At 43.3% G+C, this 20,901-nt stretch overlaps 1 protein-coding gene across 9 annotated transcripts in view; it reads left to right on the top strand.

Annotated features, from left to right (window-relative positions):
• rbl1 (retinoblastoma-like 1 (p107)) overlaps nt 1–20,901 on the top strand; it is a 119,697-nt gene that overhangs the window by 65,315 nt on the left and 33,481 nt on the right. For all 9 annotated transcript variants that reach the window (XM_041204572.1, XM_041204577.1, XM_041204574.1 and 6 more), the window contains exons 13-16: nt 5,267–5,431; nt 16,894–17,026; nt 20,192–20,476; nt 20,660–20,880. In XM_041204572.1, the coding sequence (XP_041060506.1) occupies nt 5,267–5,431; nt 16,894–17,026; nt 20,192–20,476; nt 20,660–20,880 (804 nt within the window). The remainder of the gene's footprint in view (nt 1–5,266; nt 5,432–16,893; nt 17,027–20,191; nt 20,477–20,659; nt 20,881–20,901) is intronic.

Raw genomic sequence — 20,901 nt, forward strand, 5'->3', positions numbered from 1 at the left:
CAGAACCCATCTTTCCAACCTTGAGTAGACAAAAAAAAAAATGCCCACTTACCTTCCTCTGATTTTTCTGGGCAATCTGCTGATGAAGAATTCTTCCAAACTGACTCAACACATGAAACCTCAGAGATACCAGCAAAGGGAATCCGTGCTGAAGCCACACCCCCTTTTTACAGAACAAAAAGATACCTGGAAAAACTCAGCAGGTCTGGCAGCATCTGCGGATAGGAGCACAGTTAACGTTTCGAGTCCGAATGACCCTTCAACAGAACTAAGTAAAATTAGAAGAGAGGTGAAATATAAACTGGTTTAAGCGGGGGTGGGGGGACAAGAAGAGCTGGATAGAGGCCCTCTATTCTATTCTTCTATTTTTACTTAGTTCTGTTGAAGGGTCATTTGGACTCGAAACGTTAACTGCGCTCCTATCCGCAGATGCTGCCAAACCTGCTGAGTTTTTCCAGGTATTTTTGTTTTTGTTTTGGATTTCCAGCATCCACGGTTTTTTGCTTTTATCCCCCTTTTTACAGCACTGGCTGCTGTATTTTTTTTATATATTGATTCACGGGATGTGGGCTTCATTGGCTGGGCCAACATTTATTGCCCATTCCTAATTGCCCTTGAGAAGGTAGTGGTGACCTGCCTTCTTGAATCGCTTCAGTCCATGTGGTGTAGGTACACCCACAGTGCTGTTATGGAGAAAGTTGGAGGGTTTTTAAGGGATTAGGGTAGGTGAAGTAAGTTGGTGAGTGAGCAGGATGGCAGCTGGGCTGGGTCGAGAGGAGTCAGGGATCAGGGGGTCGATCGGGGGCGGTCAAGGTGGGAGTCGGGGGGATCAGTATGTGGGGGGGGGGCGCGCATCGTTCCTATGGTTACCCAGAAGTTAGACCAGGATTTTCCTGTCTAACATTTCCTGCGTAACTGTCTAGGTAAGTAAGTCATAACTCTTCAAAGTTTCTGACTGTAACTCCAAGTTGGAGATCTGTTCAGAGGATCCTAGAAGCAGGGGAATTGCCCACCGGAAGTTCAAACTTCCCGGCAACTCCCACGGAGTCATTGTTTTGGGACATCCGAAGGGTCTTTTGGTGCATCAAGGGAGATGGGCCCTTATATCTTTGTGAACCATCTCTGGAACTCTGATACTTGATACAGAAAAAGTATTCCATCCAGGGTAAGGCAGACCCAACCGGAAATAACTCAGTGTCCAAATACACCATCCAAAGCAGCCCTGATTTCTGTGAGCTGGTATGTTGGATTCTGACTCTCTAAATCAAAATGTCAGCAGCAACAAACAAACCAATACATCAATCTATTTATAATCTATATTTAATATACCAGAAGTCTTGTGCATGCACACATTTCCTCCTACTCTAGTTACTGTCATGTTATTTGCCGTTTATTTTCAATGGTGCTCCTTTACTTATCCTATCTGACCCTCCCAGACAGGCCGTAGGCTGGCAGAAGAAAGGAAAATATCTGTGATTCAGGAGGAGGTTGCTCTACTAAAGCCAGATATTGGTGAGGAGAGAGGGGCAATTTTAATCCTTCCAATGTAGGGAAACATTTAAATACTGAGTTACATAGCTGCCATGGAGGCAGCAAGACCCCTCAGACTTATTTTTAAACTGCTTTCCTGAGCGGGTGGCAAGGAAAAGCAGCCAAAGTCAGTGAGGTCCCTCTTTATATAAGCATGTCAGGTCCCAGTGCTAAATTTGGCTCTAGCATGAGTGGGGAAGCTCCTGTGCTCTTCCACCAGTCCAACCTGGGACAGAGAAGAATCCGCCCCAGCTTTTCTTTCTGTTATGGAGCAGGATCCCGGGTTACCTCGCTACCTACTGCACCTGGAGTTAAAATCAGGCTGTACTCTACACCTGACCCATACTTGATACTGGAGATCAAATGTGTGAATTTGACTAGGGGCTTTTAGTAACCGCAAAATTGAATGTTGTACCCCAGAGGATATGCTGCATAGCATATTTAGTCCAATCATAGCACATTGCTGTATAGCACATACGTTAGCATCACTGGGAAGGCCTTCACTCGGGTCATGCTTAAAAGACTCCATCTACTTGCAGACCGAGTATATCCAGCAGTACAGTGCCGTTTCCCCGCTGGTACATCTACATTGGACATGATCTCCTGCCAGCTACAGGAGAAGTGTAGGGAACAGGATATTTACTCCTGCAGATCACACTAAAGCATTCAATATCATTAGCAGGCCAGGACTCTACAAGATTCTGAAGAAAAACTCCTCAGTCACATCAGCTCCTTTCATGACAACAGGCAATATACTATACAGTTTGACGGTTCCACTTCCGACAGTTTCAGGGTGAAGAATGGAATGAAACAGGGCTGTGCCCTAGCTCACACTTTGGTATCTTCTCCATACTCCTGACCCTTGCCTTCCTTACAGAAACAGAAGGTGTTTACCTGCATAGTTGGTCAGATGGCGGGCTCCACAATCTGAACTGAAAGCAACGGCAAAAATACAGCACGTCTTGATCAGAGAACTTTTCTGTGCTGAGGACACTGTGCTAGTCAGTCGTATGGCAACTCAGCTACAAAGACTCGTGGATTGTCTCTCCCATGCCTATAGCTTGTCCTCCCTTATTGTAAGCATCAAGAAAACGATAGCTAGGCGGAAAGGCATAGACAAGTCAGGGATGGTCAGCATGGATTTGTTAAAGGAAAGTCTTGCCTCACAAATTTGATTGAATTCTTTGAGGAAGTGACAAGAAGGGTAGCTGAAGGTAGTGCAGTGGATGTTGTGTACATGGATTTTAGCAAGGCATTTGACAAGGTCCCACGTGGCAATTGGTCAGGAAAGTAAAAGCCCATGGGATTCAGGGTAATGTGGCAAACTGGATAAAAGATTGGCTTTGTAACAGGAAACAAAGGGTAATGGCCGATGAATGCCCTTGCAAATGGAAACTTGTCTCAAATGGTGTTCCACAGGGCTTGGTGTTGGGATCCTTGCTGTTTGTGTTATATATTAACGATTTGGACATGAACGTAGGGAGCACGATTGGGAAATTTGCAGATGACACAAAGATTGGCCGAGTAATGGATAGTGTAGAGGATAGCCATAATCTCCAAAACAATATAGATGGGTTGGTGGAGTGGGACGTAAAGCGGCAGATAGATTTTAACATAGAGAAGTGTGGGGTCATACATTTAGGGAGGTCAAACAGTTATAAGCATTACAAAATAAATAGGAATATACTAAGAGGGGTAGATGAAGTGAGAGATCTTGCTGTACAAGTACACAGGTCCCTGAAGGCAGCAGTTCAAGTAGACAAGGTTGTAAAGAAGACATGGAATGCTGTCCTTCATTGGCAGAGGTATCGAATATAAAAGTAAGGATATAATGTTGGATTTGTATAAAACTGGTGAGGCCACAACTGGAGTATTGTGTGCAGTTCTGGTCACTACATTATAGGAAGGACGTAATAGCTCTGGAGAGAGTGCAGAGGAGGTTCACAAGAATGTTGCCAGGGTTAGAAAAGTGTAGCTACGAAGAGAGATTGCATAAGTTGGGGTTATTTTCCTTAGAACAAAGAAGGCTGAGAGGTGACTTGATTGCGGTGCACAAAATTATAAGGGGAATAGATAAAGTGTACAGGATAAAATTGTTTCCCTTGATGGAGAATTCTAGAACCAGGGGACATAGATTCAAGATAAGTGACAGATGGTGTAAGGGGGACATGAGGAAGAACTTTTTTACGCAGAGGGTAGTGGGTGTCTGGAATTCGCTGCCCAAGTTGGTGGTAGAGGCAGAAACTCTAAACACATTTAAAAAGCACCTGGATCTGCACCTAATTGCTGTAATCTGCAGTGCTATGGGCCAGTGCAGGAAGGTGGGATTAGAAAGGGCACCTGGTGTCCTTGGGCTGGCATGAACAAGATGGGCCGAATGGCCTCCTTCTCTGCTGTAACTTTTCTATGGCTCTACCTAAAAATGAGGTGTCACCTGGTGAAGCTACAACTCAGGACTACTTGTGTGCCAAACAGCATAAGCAGCAAGTGATAGAGCTAAGCAATCCTGATCAGATCTAAGCTCTGCAGTCCTGCCACATTTAGGCGTGAATGGTGATGGACAATTAAACAATTCACTGGAGGAGGAGGCTCCACAAATATCCCAATCCTCTATGATGGTGGAGTGAAGCACATCCTCCTCACAACTCCCATTTCCCACCTAGATTAGTCAACAAACTTGGAAATATTACATTTGGTCCCCACATCCAAAATCCCTTCCAGATCTAAGGAATTTTGGAAGATTATAAACAATTCCCCAACTATCTCTGCAGCCACTTCTTTTAAGACTCTACGATGCAGGCCATCTGATCCTGGGGGCTTGACAGCCTCAGGTCTAATAGTTTTCCCAACACCTTTTCTCTGGTGATGGCGATAGTTTTAAGTTCCTCCCTCCCTTTCAGTTCTTGATTTTCAAGTCTCTGTGGGAAGTTTTCTAAATCCTCTGCTGTGAAGACAGACACAAAATACCTGTTTCACCGCCTCTACCATTTCTTTGTTTTCCATTATTAATTCCCCAGATTCACTCCTGGAGGTCCAACACTAGCTTTAGTTACTCTTTTCCTATTGAAATACTTGTAGAAGCTTTTACTGCCTGTTTTTATATTACTAGTTTGCTTTCTCTCATCCTCTACTCTCCCGGTCTTTTATTTTTTCATTCTCTGCTGGCTCTTAAACTTACCACTTGTGACAGAGCCTGCTTCTCACAGATTGGTCTCAGCCATTAGCAAAAATAGACCATTTGAAGCTACCCTGTTCCCAATGGATTTGATTTGTCGCATGTGTGTCATCTTACAAAGACGGAAGGTTGCTGACTACAACGCCAGAAAACTGGATGCTCAGTCATTGAGCAAGACTGAAATCAACAGATTTTTGGACACTAAGAGAATTGAGAGATGGGAAAGTGAAATGGAGGTAGAAGATCAGCCATGGTATTGAATGGCAGAGTAGGCTAGAGGGGCTGCATTACCTGTTCCTGCTCCTATTCATGTTCTTAAGAGGAATTGCAATAACAAGCTTACTCCATTTGGAGGCATTCATTGTATGATCAAATTTAAATCAACAATATATAATGAAGCAGTTCATTCAGCTTTTAATGGTTTGACTGGATAGAATGTTCTGTCTATTGCACCATGATGACATAACGTAATTTAAACTATTACCTAGAATGAATATTGTCATTTAATATGATTAGCGCTAATGTCAGTGACACTAATTGTGGTGATAACCATTCCTTTAGGTGATAGAAGTGTTAATTCGGGCAGAAGAGGGTCTTTCCCGTGATATGGTGAAACACCTCAACAATATTGAAGAGCAGATTTTGGAGAGCCGGGCTTGGAGCCATGACTCAGCTCTTTGGAAAGCTCTGCTTGGAGCAGACAATAAGGTTCCAACGTGTGAAGAGGTAAGTTGCAGATACATGACACATTCTTTTAAGTAATGTATATTCGTTGAGTTATAATTATCATAAAGTCCTGTGTTAACTTTCTGGAGCACAGACTGTGTGGCCAAGTGATCAGCAGTTTTACTTGTCCATACTCCTGCTTATTAACATGGATACTCCACTCTGTAAAATGTTTCCATTTTCATAAGAATTAGAAGTTAGAAAAGGCCTCCTTCTTGTATGATGTAGACTGGTTATTTTTCTTCATTTCTTTTCAGTGCCACAAATCGACCCCATTGCCTATGAACGCTTAGTTGACTTGATATTTACTCATTATTCTTCGCTGTTTCCTTATAACCATTCCACATCTCCTCTGAACCCATAGATCAACCACCATTACCCCGATCAGTCCTCCATTTTTGGCTCCATGATTGCATGTAACTTTTTAATCAACTTCCTATGTAATTTGGCTGATACACTGACCCTCTGATGATTCCCAGCTCTATCCCTCTTTATAGACTCAGAACTTTCTTTCCAGCTGGCTAGTGACTGTTTCATTCTGATCTTTACTTATGTTCAACCAGACATAATTCCACTGTTGTTTCTTAGCCCACTGTTGTTGAAATTATTTTCTTCTCTCTTCTCCATTGTCCCTATCTGTCTTCCCTTGTTCCTTAATATCTGTAGAATTCAGGAGCATTGCTGATGGACTGGATGGTTGCTTGTGACAGAAGGACCACTATTCATTTGGAGAGCCATGGGTTAATCAAGAATAGCCAGCATAGATTTGTTATCTAGCTTGATTGAATTCTTTGATGAGATAACAGAGAAGGTTCATTTCAGAAGACAATGGACAAAGTGCTACACAGCAGGCTTATTAAGAAGATGGAAGCATATGGAATTAAGGGGAAAGTGGGGAATGAATACAAATTAACTCAGTAGTTGGAAGCAAAGTGTGGTGGTGGATGGATGTTTTCAGGAGGTAGCGGTGCTCCCCAAAGAACAATTCTTACATGCGACCTAAACTCAGATGTAAGGAGTACCATTATTAATTTAAATAGTCATTTGTTAGTACTGAACTTGAGTATTGCTGAAGAAAAGACATGTTTAAGCTTTTCGCCTTCCACTCTTAAGAACATTACATCATAAGACGTAGGAACAGAAGTAGGCCATTCGGCCCAACGAGTCTGCTCCACCATTCAATGAGGCCGTGGCTGATCTGATAATCCTCAACTCCACTTTCCTGCCTTTTCCCCATATCCCTGAATTCCCTGACTGATAGCTTCAAGGCTATCTCAGCCTTGGATATACTTAACGACCCAGCCTCTACAGCCCTCTGCAGTAAAGAATTCCACAGATTCACTACCCTCTGAGAGAGGAAATTCCTCCTCATCTCTGTTTTAAGTAGGAGTTCCCTTCTGAGGTTATGCCCTCTGGTCCTAGATTCTCCCACAAGGGGAACAACCTCTCAGCATCTAACCTGTCAAGCCCCCTAAGAATCTCACATGTTTCAATAAGGTTGCCTCTCATTCTTCTGAACTCCAATGAGTACAGGCCCAACCTACTCAACCTCTCCCATAAAAAAATCCCCTCCATCCCCGGGATCAACCTGGTGAACCTTCTCTGGACTGCCTCCAATGCCATTATATCTTTGCTTAGATAAGGGGACCAAAATTGTTCACAGTATTCTAAGTGTGGATTAACTAGTGTCTTGTGTAGTTTTAGCAAGACTTCCCTATTTTTGTACTCCATTCCCTTTGAAATAAAGGTCAATGTTCTACTTGCCTTACCTATTACCTACTGAACTTGTAAGTTAGCTTTTTGGGATTCATTTATGAGGACCCCCACATCCCTCTGTGCTGCAGCTTTTTCAATCTTTCTCCATTTAAATAATATTCAGCTCCTTTATTTCTCCTGCCAAAGTGCATAACCTCACACTTTCCCACATTATATTCTATCTGCCACGTTTTTGCCCACTCACTTAACCTGTCTATATCCCTCGGTAGACTCTTTGTGTCATCCTCACCACTTGCCTTCCTTTTGCGTAATCCACAAACTTGGCAATAGTACATTCATTTCCCTCATCCAAGTCATTAATATATATTGTAAATAACTGTAGTCCCAGCACTGATCCCTGTGGCACTCCACTAGTTACAGGTTGCCATCCTGAAAATTGCCCCCAAATCCCAACTCTCTGTCTTCTATTAGTTAGCCAGTCCTCTATCCATGCCAATATACTGTCCCCAACACCATGGGCTCTTATCTCATTAAGTAGCCTTATGTGCGGTACCTTATTGAATGCCTTTTGGAAATCCAAATCCATTATATCTGCTGGTTCCCCTTTATCTATGTTACCTCCTCAATAAATTCTAATAAATTTGTCAGGCATGATTTCCCCTTCATGAAGCCATGCTGACTCTGCTTGATTAGATTGTGCATTTCTAAATGCTCTGCTATTACATCATTTATAATAGACTCCAACATTTTCCCAATGACATATGTTAAGCTAACTGGCCTATAGTTACCTGTTTTTATATCTCCCTCCCTTTTTGAATAAGGGTATTACATTGGCAGTTTTGCAATCCTTCGGGACTTTTCCAGAATCTAAGGATTCTTGGAAGATTACTACCAGTGCATCCACTATCTCTTCAGCTATTTTCTTTAATATCCTAGGATACAACCCATCAGGTCCAGGGGACTTATCAGCCTTTAGCCCCATTAGTTTCCCTAGTATTTTTTCTCTAGTGATAGTTATTGTATTTATTTCCTCCCCACCTTTTGCCCCTTGGTTATTCAGTACTTTTGGAATGCTATTAGTGTTTTCTACCGTGAAGACTGATGCAAAGTATTTATTCAACCCCTCTAACCATTTCCTGGTCCCCCATTATTATTTCCCCAGCCTCATTCACTAAGGAGCCTATGTTGACTTTGGCCTCTCTCTTCCTTTTTATCTATTTAAAGAAGCTCTTACTGTCTGTTTTTATATTACTTGCTAGTTTACCCTTATTTTCTCCCCCTTTATTATTTTTTTGATCGTCTTCTGTTGGTTTTTAAAACGTTCCTAATCCGCTGGTTTACCATTAATCTTTGCCACATTGTATGTTTTCTCTTTCACTTTGATACTATCTTTAACACTTCACATGAATCTCAATATAAAGGGAAAACAGCAGTTTATGCTGTATGTGAACTGGGTGCTGATTGCTTCACAAGTGGACACTGATTGGCAGAGAAGTTGTTGTTTGCCCCTTATATTAGTATTCTTGCAAAGTGCCCTGAAGAATTGCATAACAAAAAGCTTCGCCATGGAACTTTTTGCAGCAATATTCATCTTAATTTGTAGATGCTACAAAACTTGACAAAGTACTAGTTAGTGATGAGTATAGTAATAGGCTTCAGATGTCAGGCAGGAGAGTGAAATGGGCAGGAGCATGACAGATGGAGTTCAAGGTGGAGTAGTGTAAAGTGATGCACTTTGGGAGGACTAATATGGAAATACAGTATACCATAAATGGCAAGGATTTGAAAAGTGTCGCTGAGCCAAGACACTTTGGTGTCCATATACAGGAATCCTTGAAGTTGATGGAGCAAGTTGATAAAGTGATTATAAAGCATATGGGTTACTTGGGCTTATAAATAGTAGAAAAGAATACAAAACCAAAGAGGACATACTAGAATTTTATAAATCACTAGCTGACCTGAACTGGAGCATTATGAACAATTCTAGTCATCACGCTTCAGGAAAGATAAAGAAAGCATGGGGACAAGACATCTAAAACTATGGCCCTTAATGGTGGGTTAAAGGGAGAGGAAATACACAAGCGCATGTCAAGAGCAGATCTGAAGACAAGCAGTCTGATAGCATGGTGGCTGAGGATGAATTGAGGGACACAGTGGCGTATGGTATTGTCACTGGACTGGTAATCCAGAGACCCAGGGTAATGCCCTGGGCACAGTGCTTCCCACCATGGCAGATCGGGAAATTTGAATTCAATAAAAATCTGGAATTAAAAATCTAATGCTGACCGTTAAGCTATTGTCAATTGTCATAAAAACCCATCTGGTTCGGTAATGTCCTCTGGGGAAGGAAATCTGCTATCCTCACCTGGTCTGGCCTACAAGTGACTCCAGATCCGCAGTAATGTGGTTGACCCTTAAATGGCCTCTGAAATCATACCGCTAAGAAGTCACAGTCGCTAGGCACCAGAAATGACAATGGCGGACGCAACTCATTTGACCCTGCAAAGTCCTCCTTACTAACATCGGGGGGCTAGTGCCAAAATTGGGAGAGCTGCTTCACAGACTAGTCAAGCAACAGCCTGACGTAGTCATCCTTACAGAACCATACCTTACCAGCAAGACAGACCCAACAAAGGTGGTGGCACAGTAGCATACAGTCAGGGGGGTTGCCCTAGGAGCCCTCAACATGTAAGTCTCATGGCATCGGGTCAAACATGGGCAAGGAAAACCACCTGCTGATTACTATGTACCCCCACCCCATCCCAGCTGATGAATCAGTGTTGCTACATGTTGAGCAGCACTTGGAGCACCGAGGGTGGCAAGGACGCAGAATGTACTCGGGGTGGGGAACTTCAACGTCCATCACCACGAGTGGCTCAGAAGCGCCACAACAGACCAAGCTGGCCGAGTCCTAAAGGACATAGCTGCTAGACTGAGTCTGCAGCAGGTGGTGAGAGAACCAACAAGAGGGAAAAACATACTTGATCTCATCCTCACCAACCTGCCTGCTGCAGATGCACCTGCCCATGACAGTGTTGGTAGGAGTAACCACCTCACAGTCCTTGTGGAGACAAAGTCCTGTCTTCACATTGACGATACCCTCCATCGTGTTGTGTGACTCTACCACAGTGCTAAGTGAGATAGGTTTCAAATAGATCTAGCAACTCAAGACTGGGCATCCATGAGGCCTTGTGGGCCATCAGCAGCAGCAGAATTGTACTCGAACACAATCTGTAACCTCATGGCCCAGCATATCCCCCACTCTACCATTACCATCAAGCCAGGGGATCAACCCTGGTTCAATGAAGAATTCAGGATGCCATGCCAGGAGCAACACCAGGCATACCTAAAAGTGGGGTGTCAACCTGGTGAAGCCACAATTCAGGACTACTTGTGTGCCAAACAGTGTAAGCTGCATGCAGTAGACAGAGCTAAGCGATCCCACAACCAACGGGTCAGATCTAAGCTCTGCAGTCTTGCTACACCCAGTTGTGAATGGTGGTGGATAAGTAAACAATTCAGTAGAGGAGGAGGCTCCACAACTATCCCCATCCTCAATGATGGAGGAGCCCAGCACATTAGTGCAAAAGATAAGGCTGAAGCATTCCCTACAATCGTCAGCCAGAAGTGCCGAGTGGATGATCCATCATGGCCTCTTCTAGATGCTCCCAACATCACAGATGCCAGTCTTCAGTCAATTCAATTCACTCCATGTGATATCAAGAAACGGCTCATGGCACTGGATACTGCAAAGGCTATGGGCCCTGATAATATTCTGGCAATATTACTGAAGACATGTGCTCCAGAACTCACCACGCCCCTAGCCAAGCTGTTCCAGTACAACTGCAACACTGGCATCTACCCAGCAATGTGGAAAATTGCCCAGGTATTTCCTGTACACAAAAAGCAGGACAAAACCAACCCGGCCAATTACTGCCCCATTAGTCTACTCTCGATCATCAGTAGAGTGATAGAAGGGGGTCAACAACAATGCTATCAAGTGGCACTTACTTAGAAGTAAACCTGCTCACTGATGCCCAGTTTGGGTTCCACCAGGATCACTCAACGCCTGACCCCATTACAGCCTTGGTTCAAACATGGACAAAAGAGCTGAATTCCAGAGGTGAGAGTTACATTAAGGCTCCAGTTGACCGAGTATGGCATCAAGGAGCCCCAGCAAAACTCGAGTCAGTGGAAATCAGGGGGAAGCTGGTTGTGTTTGTTAGAGGTTAGATATCTCAGTTCTAAGACATCACTGCAGCAGTTCCTCAGCTTGGTGTCCTCGGTCCAACCATTTTCAGCTGCTTTGTCAATGATCTTCCATCCATTGTAAGATCAGAAGTGGAGATGTCCGCTGATGATTGCACAATGTTCAGCACCATTCTCACCTCCTTAGATACTGCAGCAGTCCATGTCCAAATGCAGCAAGACCTGGACAATATTCAGGTTTGGGCTGACAATTGGCAAGTAACATTCTACCACACAAGTGCCAGGCAATGACCATCTCCAACAAGACAGAATCTAACCATCACCCCTTGATATTCAATGGCATTACCTTCGCTGAATCCCTTTTTATCAACATCCTGGGGTTACCATTGACCAGAAACCGAACTGGACTAGCCATCGGGGAGGCTGTGACATAGTGGTATTGTCACTGGGCTGGTAATTCAGGTCCCCAGAGCATTAACCTGGGTCTCTGGATTACCAGCCCAGTGACAATACCACAATGCCACAGCCTCCCCGATGGCTAGTCCAGTTCGGTTTCTGGTCATTGGTAACCCCCCAGGATGTTGATAGTAAGGGATAGCAGTTGGTGGAGTTTGAATTCAATAAATATCCAGAATTAAAAATCGAATGATAACCATGAAACCATTGTCAAATGTTGTAAAAACCCATCTGGTTCATTAATGTCCTTTAGGGAAGGAAATTTGTCCTCCTTACCTGGTCTGGCTTATATGTGCTTCCAGGCCCTCCAACCAGTCCTCTCAACAAGGGCAATTGGGGATGGGCAATAAATGGCCAACGATGCCCACATCCCATGAGCAAATAAAAAATATATATATAAAAATACTGTGGCTACAAGAGCAAGTCAGCTAGGAATCCTTTGGTGAGTAACTCACTTCCTGATTCCCCAAAGCCTGTCCACTATCTACAAGGCACAAGTCAGGAGTGTGATGGAATACTCCCCACTTGCCTGGATGAGTGAAACTCCCACAATATTCAAGAAGCTTGAGACTGTCCAGGACAGAGCAGCCAGGTTGATTGGTACCACATCCACAAACATTCACTCTCTCCATCACCGACGAACAGCAGCAGTCTGTACAATCTACAAGAAGCACTGCAGAACCTCGCCAAGGCCCCATAGACAGCACCTTCCAAACCCATGACCGTTACCATCTAGAAGGACAAGGGCAGCAGATAGATGGGAACACCACCACCTGGAAGTTCCCCTCCAAGCCACTCACCATCCTGACTTGGAAATATATCGCTGTTCCTTCACTGTTGCTGGGCCAAAATCCTGGAATCCCTCCCTAACAGCACTGTGGGTCTACCTACACCACAGGGACTGCAGTGGTTCAAGAAATCAGCTCACCACCGTCTTCTCAAGGGCAATTAGGGATGGGCAATAAATGCTGGCGTAGCCAGCGTTGCCCACATCCAGTAAATGAAAGAAAAAGATGATGGAGAGCTAGAGCTAGGTGTCAACAGCTTACATGTGGAATCTGACCTCGTATCTAGAATGAGTATAGAGATTACCAGGCTTGAGCAACTTCAGTTATGAGGTGAGATAGGAACAGAGAGATTGGTTGAGAGTTGACTTGATGTTTTCAAGATAATGAGACGTTTTGAGGGGAAATGAGAGGACAAATTTTCACTGTTGTTGGAATCTGGAACACTGCCCAAAAAGGTGATCGATGCTGATTGCATAAATAATTTTAAAGGGGACTTGACAGGTATTTGAGGATGTGGAACATACAGGGTTACAAGACAAAAAGTGGGGATGCGTGATTAAACACAACTGCTCTTTCAAAGAAACGGCACAGATATGACAGGCCTAATGGTTTCCTTCTGTGCTGTATGATTCTGAGATTCTCTCAGAGTCTATTTATGTATCTTGGCTGCCGCTCCAAGCACAAAACCATTCCTCTTTTCCTGCGATGCATGTAACAGTAAGGAAGTCTTGTTGATATTTAAAGATCTTTGGTGAGACCATGGCTAGAATACTGTTTACAGTTCACTGTTCACAGTTCCTGTATCCTTACCTAAAGAGAGATTATACTTCATCAGTGACCACATCCTGGTCGCCACACCTTAGGAAGAATGTGAGGATCCTTAAGGGGCTGCAGAGGAGATTTATCATAGTAGTTCCAGGGATGAGGGATTTTAGCTTCATGGTTAAGTTAGAGAAGTTGGGATTGTTCTCCTTGGAGCAAAGGCGGTTGAGGAGAGATCTGATAAAGGTGTACAAGATTGACTGTTTTAGGTAAGGTAGACAAGGAAATGTTGTTCTCATTAGTTAGTGGTACAAGAACCAGGGAGCACCGATTTAATGTTTTGGGCAAAAGATGCAGGGATGATGTGTGGAAGAACTTTTTTATGCAGTAAATGGCAATGACCTGGAACTCTCCCTACAAGAGTGGTGGAAACGGACACGGGCAAAAGGAAATTGGATGCACACATGAGGAAAATAAATTTGCAGGGCTACAGGAATAGGACTGGTGAATGGGACTGACTGGCCCACAGATCTACAGATGGCCCAAATGGCCTCTTTATGTGCTCTTATGACTCTGTGACATAGCCTATTGGAAAAGGCATCTAACTTTGGTATTAACAAAAATTGCTGGAAAAACTCAGCAGGCCTGACAGCATCCGTGGAGAGAAAGACAGAGTTAACATTTCGATTCCGTATGACTCTTCTTCAGAACTAAAGAGAAGTAGAAATGTGGTGAAATATATACTGTTTAAGGGGAAAAGCAAAAAACTGCGGATGCTGAAAATCCAAAACAGAAACAAAAATACCTGGAAAAACTCAGCAGGTCTGACAGCATCTTCAGAGAGGAGCACATTTAACGTTTTGAGTCCGAATGACTGTTCACCAGAACTAAGGAAAAATAGAAAAGAGGTGAAATATAAGCTGGTTTAAGGAGGGGTGGGACAGTTGGAGCTGGATAGAGGGCCAGTGATAGGTCCAAAGGAGAGATCGACAAAGATGTCATAAGCAAAAGGTTGAGTGGGTGTTGACGGTGGTGATACTGGCTAAAGAAGGTGCTGATGGTGATATTAGGAGTAGAGAAAGCAGGATGAGGAAGTGACAGATGGCCCTAGTGGGGATGGGGTGGGGATATCCAGCTTCACCTGTCCAACTCCCTTAAACAATGAATGGAAATAAATTTTAAAAATAATAATAGAAATAGGTGGGAAAAATATATATACAAAAATTTTAAAATAAATATTTGAAAAAAGGGGATCAAAAAGGGGTGAGGAGGGAGTTCATGATCTGAAGTTGTTGAACTCAATGTTAAGTCCAGAAGGCTGTAAAGTGCCTAATCGGAAGATGAGGTGCTGTTCCTCCAGTTTGTGTTGAGCTTCACTGGCACATTGCAGCAGGCCAAGGATGGACATAGAACCATAGAACACTACAGCACAGAAAAAGGCCCTTCTAGTCTTTGCCGAAATATTATTCCGCTAGTCCCAATGACCTGCACCTAGTCCATAACCCTCCAGACCTCTCCCATCCATGTATCTATCTAATTTATTCTCAAAACTTAAGAGTGAGCCCGCATTTACCACGTCAGATGGTAGCTCGTTCCACACTCTCACCACTCTGATTGAAGAAGTTCCCCCTAATGTTCCCCCTAAACCTTTCCCCTTTCACCCTAAAGCCATGTCCTCTCATGTTTATCTCTTCTAATCTAAGTGGAAAGAGCCTACTCGCATTTACTCCGGCTATACCCCACATAATTTTGTAAACTTCTATCATATCTCCCCTCATTCTTCTTCGCTCCAAGGAATATAGTCCTAACCTATTTAATCTTTCCCTGTGACTCAACTCCTTAAGACCCGGCAACATGTAGGCATGAGAGCAGAGTGCTGTGTTGAAAATGGCAAGCGACAGGACGGGACACCCTGGCCCACTCCTCCATCACCCCTTACACCTCACCCTCCTCCCACTGCACCTCTCAATGCAATCGCCAAAGGTGCAACACCTGCCCCTTTACTTCCCCCCTCCTCATCACCCAAGGGCCCAAACACTCCTCTCAGGTGAAGTAGCGTTTCACTTGCACTTCCCTCAATCTTGTCTACTGCATTCACTGCTCCCAATGCACTCTCCTGGAGAGACCAAACGCAGACTGGGTGACCACTTTGCGGAACACCTTTGGTCTGTCCACAAGCATGACCCAGACCTTCCTGTCGCTTGCCGTTTCAACACTCCACCCTGCTCTCATGCCCAAATGTCCATCCTTGGCCTGCTGCAATGTTCCAGTGAAGCTCAATGCAGACTGGGGGAAAGTACCTCATCTTCCAATTTACAGCCTTCTGGACTTAACATTGAGATCAACAACTTCAGATCATGAACTCCATCCTCACCCCCTTTTTTCAAATATTTATTTTTTTATATTTTTTTTTTCCTACCTATTTCTGTTGTTATTTTTTAAATTTATTTCCAAACATTGTTTTATCCCCACCTTTTAGCCTATTTTGACATTTCCTCCCACACCGTCCCCTCACCCCCACCTCACCCCCACCTAGGGCCGTCTGTCACTTGCTCATCCTGCTTTCTACTCCTAATGTTACTATTAGCACTTCCTTTAGCCAGTATCACCACCGTCAACACCCATTCAACCTTTTACTTATGACATCTTTGTCAATCTCTCCTTTGCCTCCACTCATCACTGGCCTTCTATCCAGCTTCACCTTAAATGGTATATATTTCACCACATTTCTACCTCTCTTTACTTCTGAAGAAGAGTCATATAGACTCGAAACATTAACTCTGCCTTTCTCTCCGCGGATGCTGTCGGACTTGCTGAGTCTTTCCAGCAATTTTGGTTTTTGTTTCAGATTTCCTGCATCCACAGTATTTTGCTTTTAACTTTGATATTAGTTATGATGTTATCAGACGATTGTAGGTTCAAGCCCAGCCACGGTCAGTTTGCATACTGGGTGAAAACATGCCCTATACTGTACTGAACTGTTTGACACCTGACCATTGGTAACAGTCTTTGATATCCTGTAGCATAAATTCTTTCTGAATGTAATATATCCAAGTTTGCTAACGATACAACGATATGGGAACATATGCTGTGAGGATGACACAAGGAGCTGGCAAAAGGATACAGAGCATTTAAGTGATAGGGCAAGAGGGTGGCACATTGGAAATAATGTGCCTCCCTATAACCCACCTCTGTAATATTGCTGCACGGAACTGGCTTTGCATGGATCCATTCTGATCTGTCCAAATGTCTCTTCCCTTTCCTATATCATCACCTCAGGAGTTTCCCAACATCCTACCTTTAGCGTCTTCCTCATCCTATATGCTGCACTTTGTGACTTCAATTGTTATATGGCACAATTCTTGACTTTTTGAAGTATTTCCTAATTTCCTGCGCACTCTATTGAATTGAATATACTTTGCACATGGAGTTCTGATGTATGTTGCAATTGTAACATAGAGTGGGAAAGCATTATTTTATTTAACAATTATTGGTTATCAGAATGTGTCCTAAAACTAGTTGTGCTTTCAGGTGACCTTTCCTTCCAACTTTGAAACTGGTAATGGAGGTCCCACCTACCTGCCAATGATGCCAATGTCTCCTATAATGCACCCTCGAGTAAAGGAAGTCCGGACAGACATTGCTGGGACCTTCAACAAACGTGGTAAGTTCATTCCTCAGGCACTGTCTCCCCTTCTTTCAAAACTGCCATCATTAATTCTTGCTCAAGTAAAGCATGCTCAACCCATCTGTCATTGAAAACCAATATCTACTTTCAATCTCCTTTTCCTGCCCTATCATTGAACATTTTCTCACTTCCAGATCCATGTTCATTTCTCTCATTATTTGTGACTGACCAATTCTTGATTTCCCTGCAGTCTTTGACATGGTTGATCACACCATCCTCAGCCAATGCATCTTCTTTATTTTTCCACTTAATGGCTTTGCTTATTTCTGCTTTTACCTATCAGATCATGGCCACAACATCTCTACTGTTGACTTCTTTCCCCACCCTTGCCAGTCATCTTAGGAAGCCAGGAGAATCTATCCTTGGCTGGCTGCTCCTGGGCTACACACTCTCTTGATGACATCCAAAGGGATCAGATTCCATATGTAAGCTGATGACCTCCAGCTCTACCTCTCCCCTGTCTCCTTCAACTCACCCTCGGCCTCCATGCTGTCAGACTACTTGTCTGAGATCTGTTCTTGACAGGCACTTGTGTATTCCCTCAACCTTTATCCCACCATTGGCGACCATGATTTTAGATGCCTTGGCCCATGCTCTCCAATTCCCTCTAAATTTCTCTGCCTCTTCATTTAATATTCCTTCAAGAGATTTCTTAAACCTCACTTCTTTGACCCAGCTTTTGTTAATTTCAATTAACATCCTTTTACGCTCAGACACCTTTTTTTCCTTACCCCCTTCAAGTACCTTAGATGTTTTTGTGTGTTAAATGTGGAGTATAAATGTAAGATGTTGTTGGCATTGTAGGTAAAATGCTTAATCAGCATATTTTGTGAATGAGTTTAATGGAGTATAACTTGATTCCATCTGATTTATGGTTGCAGGTGGTAGATCGATAGCTGCTGCAGTTAATTATTCTGACCTACACTTATTAGCTTTGCACCTGCTTCTAAATTATTGATGTAACTTTAAATTTCAGGAATAAAAAATAAGCTTTTTAGAGGTGCAAGCATTGCATGGTCATTATTGTCATCTACAGAAGTTTTAAATTAACTCCTGTAAGCTAAAGAAAAAAAATTGCACAAGCCACAAATGCTTAACCAAACATTTTCAGTTTAAAGCAGCTACTCAGTGAAGAATATATACCTGGCGCATTGACTGTGTGGTGCAGGTTGTCTTTGCTCTGTGAAGGAGTTTTACATTTCAGGAGAACAGCACTGTTCCAGCCTCCTAGCAGCACTCTAGCTCGTATCCACATCTACTGGTAGCTGGCAAATCTGGCTGCAGTTCCCAAAATTCATGGAATGAAGTAGGAGAGTTGGATACCCAGGTGCAGGGAATGCTGAGAGATCCAACTCTAGGGTATTGCTTTTAAGTACTAGACCACCATGAGAACATAAGAAATAGGAGCTGGGGCGATGGTGGCATACTAATAATGTCACTAGACTAGTAATCCAGCTAATACTTTGGCAGTGGCAGCTGATGGAATTTAAATTCAATCAGTAAATCTGAAATACAAACCTGAATGGTGACCATGACAAATATCACCCATTGTCGGACTCGTTAATGTCCCTTAGCGAAGGAAAATCTGCCACCCTCACCTGGTCTGACCTACATGTGACTCCAGAGCTACAGCAATGTATTTGACTCTTAACTGCCCTCTGAAATGGCCTAGTAAGCCACTCCGTTCAAGGGCAGTTAGGGATGGACAACAAATATTGGCTTTGCCTGCCTTGCCCATATCCCATGAAAGAATAAGTTTGCTCTGTCATTCAAAATGATTATGGCTGATCTTCTGCCTCAACTCCACTTGCCCACCCATTTTCCATATCCTTTGATTCCCTCAGAGACCATCTCAGGCTTAAAACTATTCAATGATGGAGCATCTACAGCCCTCTGGGGCAGAGAATTCCAAAGATTCACAGCCCTCCTCATCTCAGCCCTAAATGATCGGCTCCTTATTCTGACACTGTGACCCAGTGTTCTTGATTCACCAACGAACAGAAACAACTTCACTGTCTATCCTGTTAAGCCGCTTCAGAATCTTATGCAGTTTTAGCCTCCATATTTAAGGAAGGATATACTTGCATTGGAGGTGTTACAGCGAAGGTTCACTAAATTGATCCCTGGAATGAGGGGGTTGTCCTATGATGCGAGGCTAAGTAAATTGGGCCTATGTTCTACGGAGTTTGGAAGAATGAGAGGCGATCTCTTGTAACATACAAAATTTTGAAAGAGTTGACATGATAGATACTGAGAGATTGTTTCCACTGGTTGGGGGATGTAAAACATGGGGTACACAATCTCAGGATAAGGACTTGACATTTAGGATTGATATGAGGAGAAATTACTTCACTCAAAAGGTTGTGAATCTTGGGAATTCTCTACCCCAGAGGGTTGTGGATGCTTCATTGTTGAATACGTTTAAGTCTGAGACAAACAGATTTTTGGTCTCCCAGGGAATCAAAGGATATGGGGAGTGGGTGGGAAAGTGGAGCTGAAACCCAAGATCAGCCATGATCATATTGAATGGCGGAGCAGGTTCATGCTCCTATTGTGTTCCTGTAGGTTTCAATGAGATCACCTCTCATTCTTCTAAACTCCAGAGAGTATAGGCCCAATTTACTCAGCCTCTCATCATTGACTCAGCCTCTTATCCCAAGGACCAATCTAGTGAATCTTTGCTGTACCGCTTCCGATGCAAATCAGTGCTTCTTCAAATATGGAGACCGAAACTGTGCACAGTATTCCAGAACAAAAACAGAATTACCTGGAAAAACTCAGCAGGTCTGGCAGCATCGGCGGACATATTCCAGGTGTGGTTTCACCAAGACCCTATACAATTGTAGCACAACTTTGTTATTCTTCTACTGCAAAGCCTTTGCAATAAAGGTGAATATGTCATTTGCCTTCCTAATTGTTTGCTTTACTGACATAATAACTCGGCGTCTCTTGTCCCAATACACCAAGTCTCTCTCCACTTCAATATTTAGAAATATCACACATTTCAAAAAGAGAGCCTAACAACCACAAGCAGCAATAGGCAGAACTGATGTCTGAAATGTGACTTTGGCAGGGGCTGGAAAGACATTATTGGTTTGATGATAATCATTGTTTATTGTTTGCCAATTCACATTTTTACAGATATTCCTCCTCCGGCGTCACCGCTGTCCGTCCATGATCGGTTCACCTCTCCCTCTGCGGGAAGTGCTAAAAGAAGACTCTTTGGTGATGACAATTCAATGGACACTCATGTGAATATTGCACAGAATAAGATCAATGTCACCCAGTCAGCTGGGCTGAGGATTATTCAGGCACAAAGTATAGCCAATGAAAACATTACCCTCTCTCCTGGGCAGACTGTAGTAACCATGGCAACAGCTACTGTAACAGCAACCAATGGTCAAACACTAGCTATACCTGTGCAAGGTTAGTTTGTTTGTGTCTGCATTATTTCTCCTTAAATTTTGAGTACACTGTCAGGCACTTGGGTGCACCATTTCAAATTACTCTGTTTATAATGGAGGCATCCTCAATGACCCTGTTTATAATGGAGGCACCCTCAATGACCCTGTTACTGAGGTGGAATTTTGTTTGCTGTTTATTTTTCAGGTATTGCAAATGAGACTGGGGGGATCACCTTCATCCCACTCCAGATGAATGTATCCCCACAAGCACAAGTTGTAGAAGAAACCATTCAAGTCCCCCTCTCTGCCCAGACTTTAATCAACTCTTCTCCAAAACGAATGGGAATTGGAACAGTACAGGAGCCTCAGGTAGTAGCAGTCAATAAACCGAAGAAGACTGGTTCACTGGCATTGTTCTTCAGAAAGGTGAGTTTTCAAACACTCAAC

Source organism: Carcharodon carcharias, chromosome 14 (assembly GCF_017639515.1).
Source record: "Carcharodon carcharias isolate sCarCar2 chromosome 14, sCarCar2.pri, whole genome shotgun sequence".
Lineage (NCBI taxonomy): Eukaryota > Metazoa > Chordata > Chondrichthyes > Lamniformes > Lamnidae > Carcharodon > Carcharodon carcharias.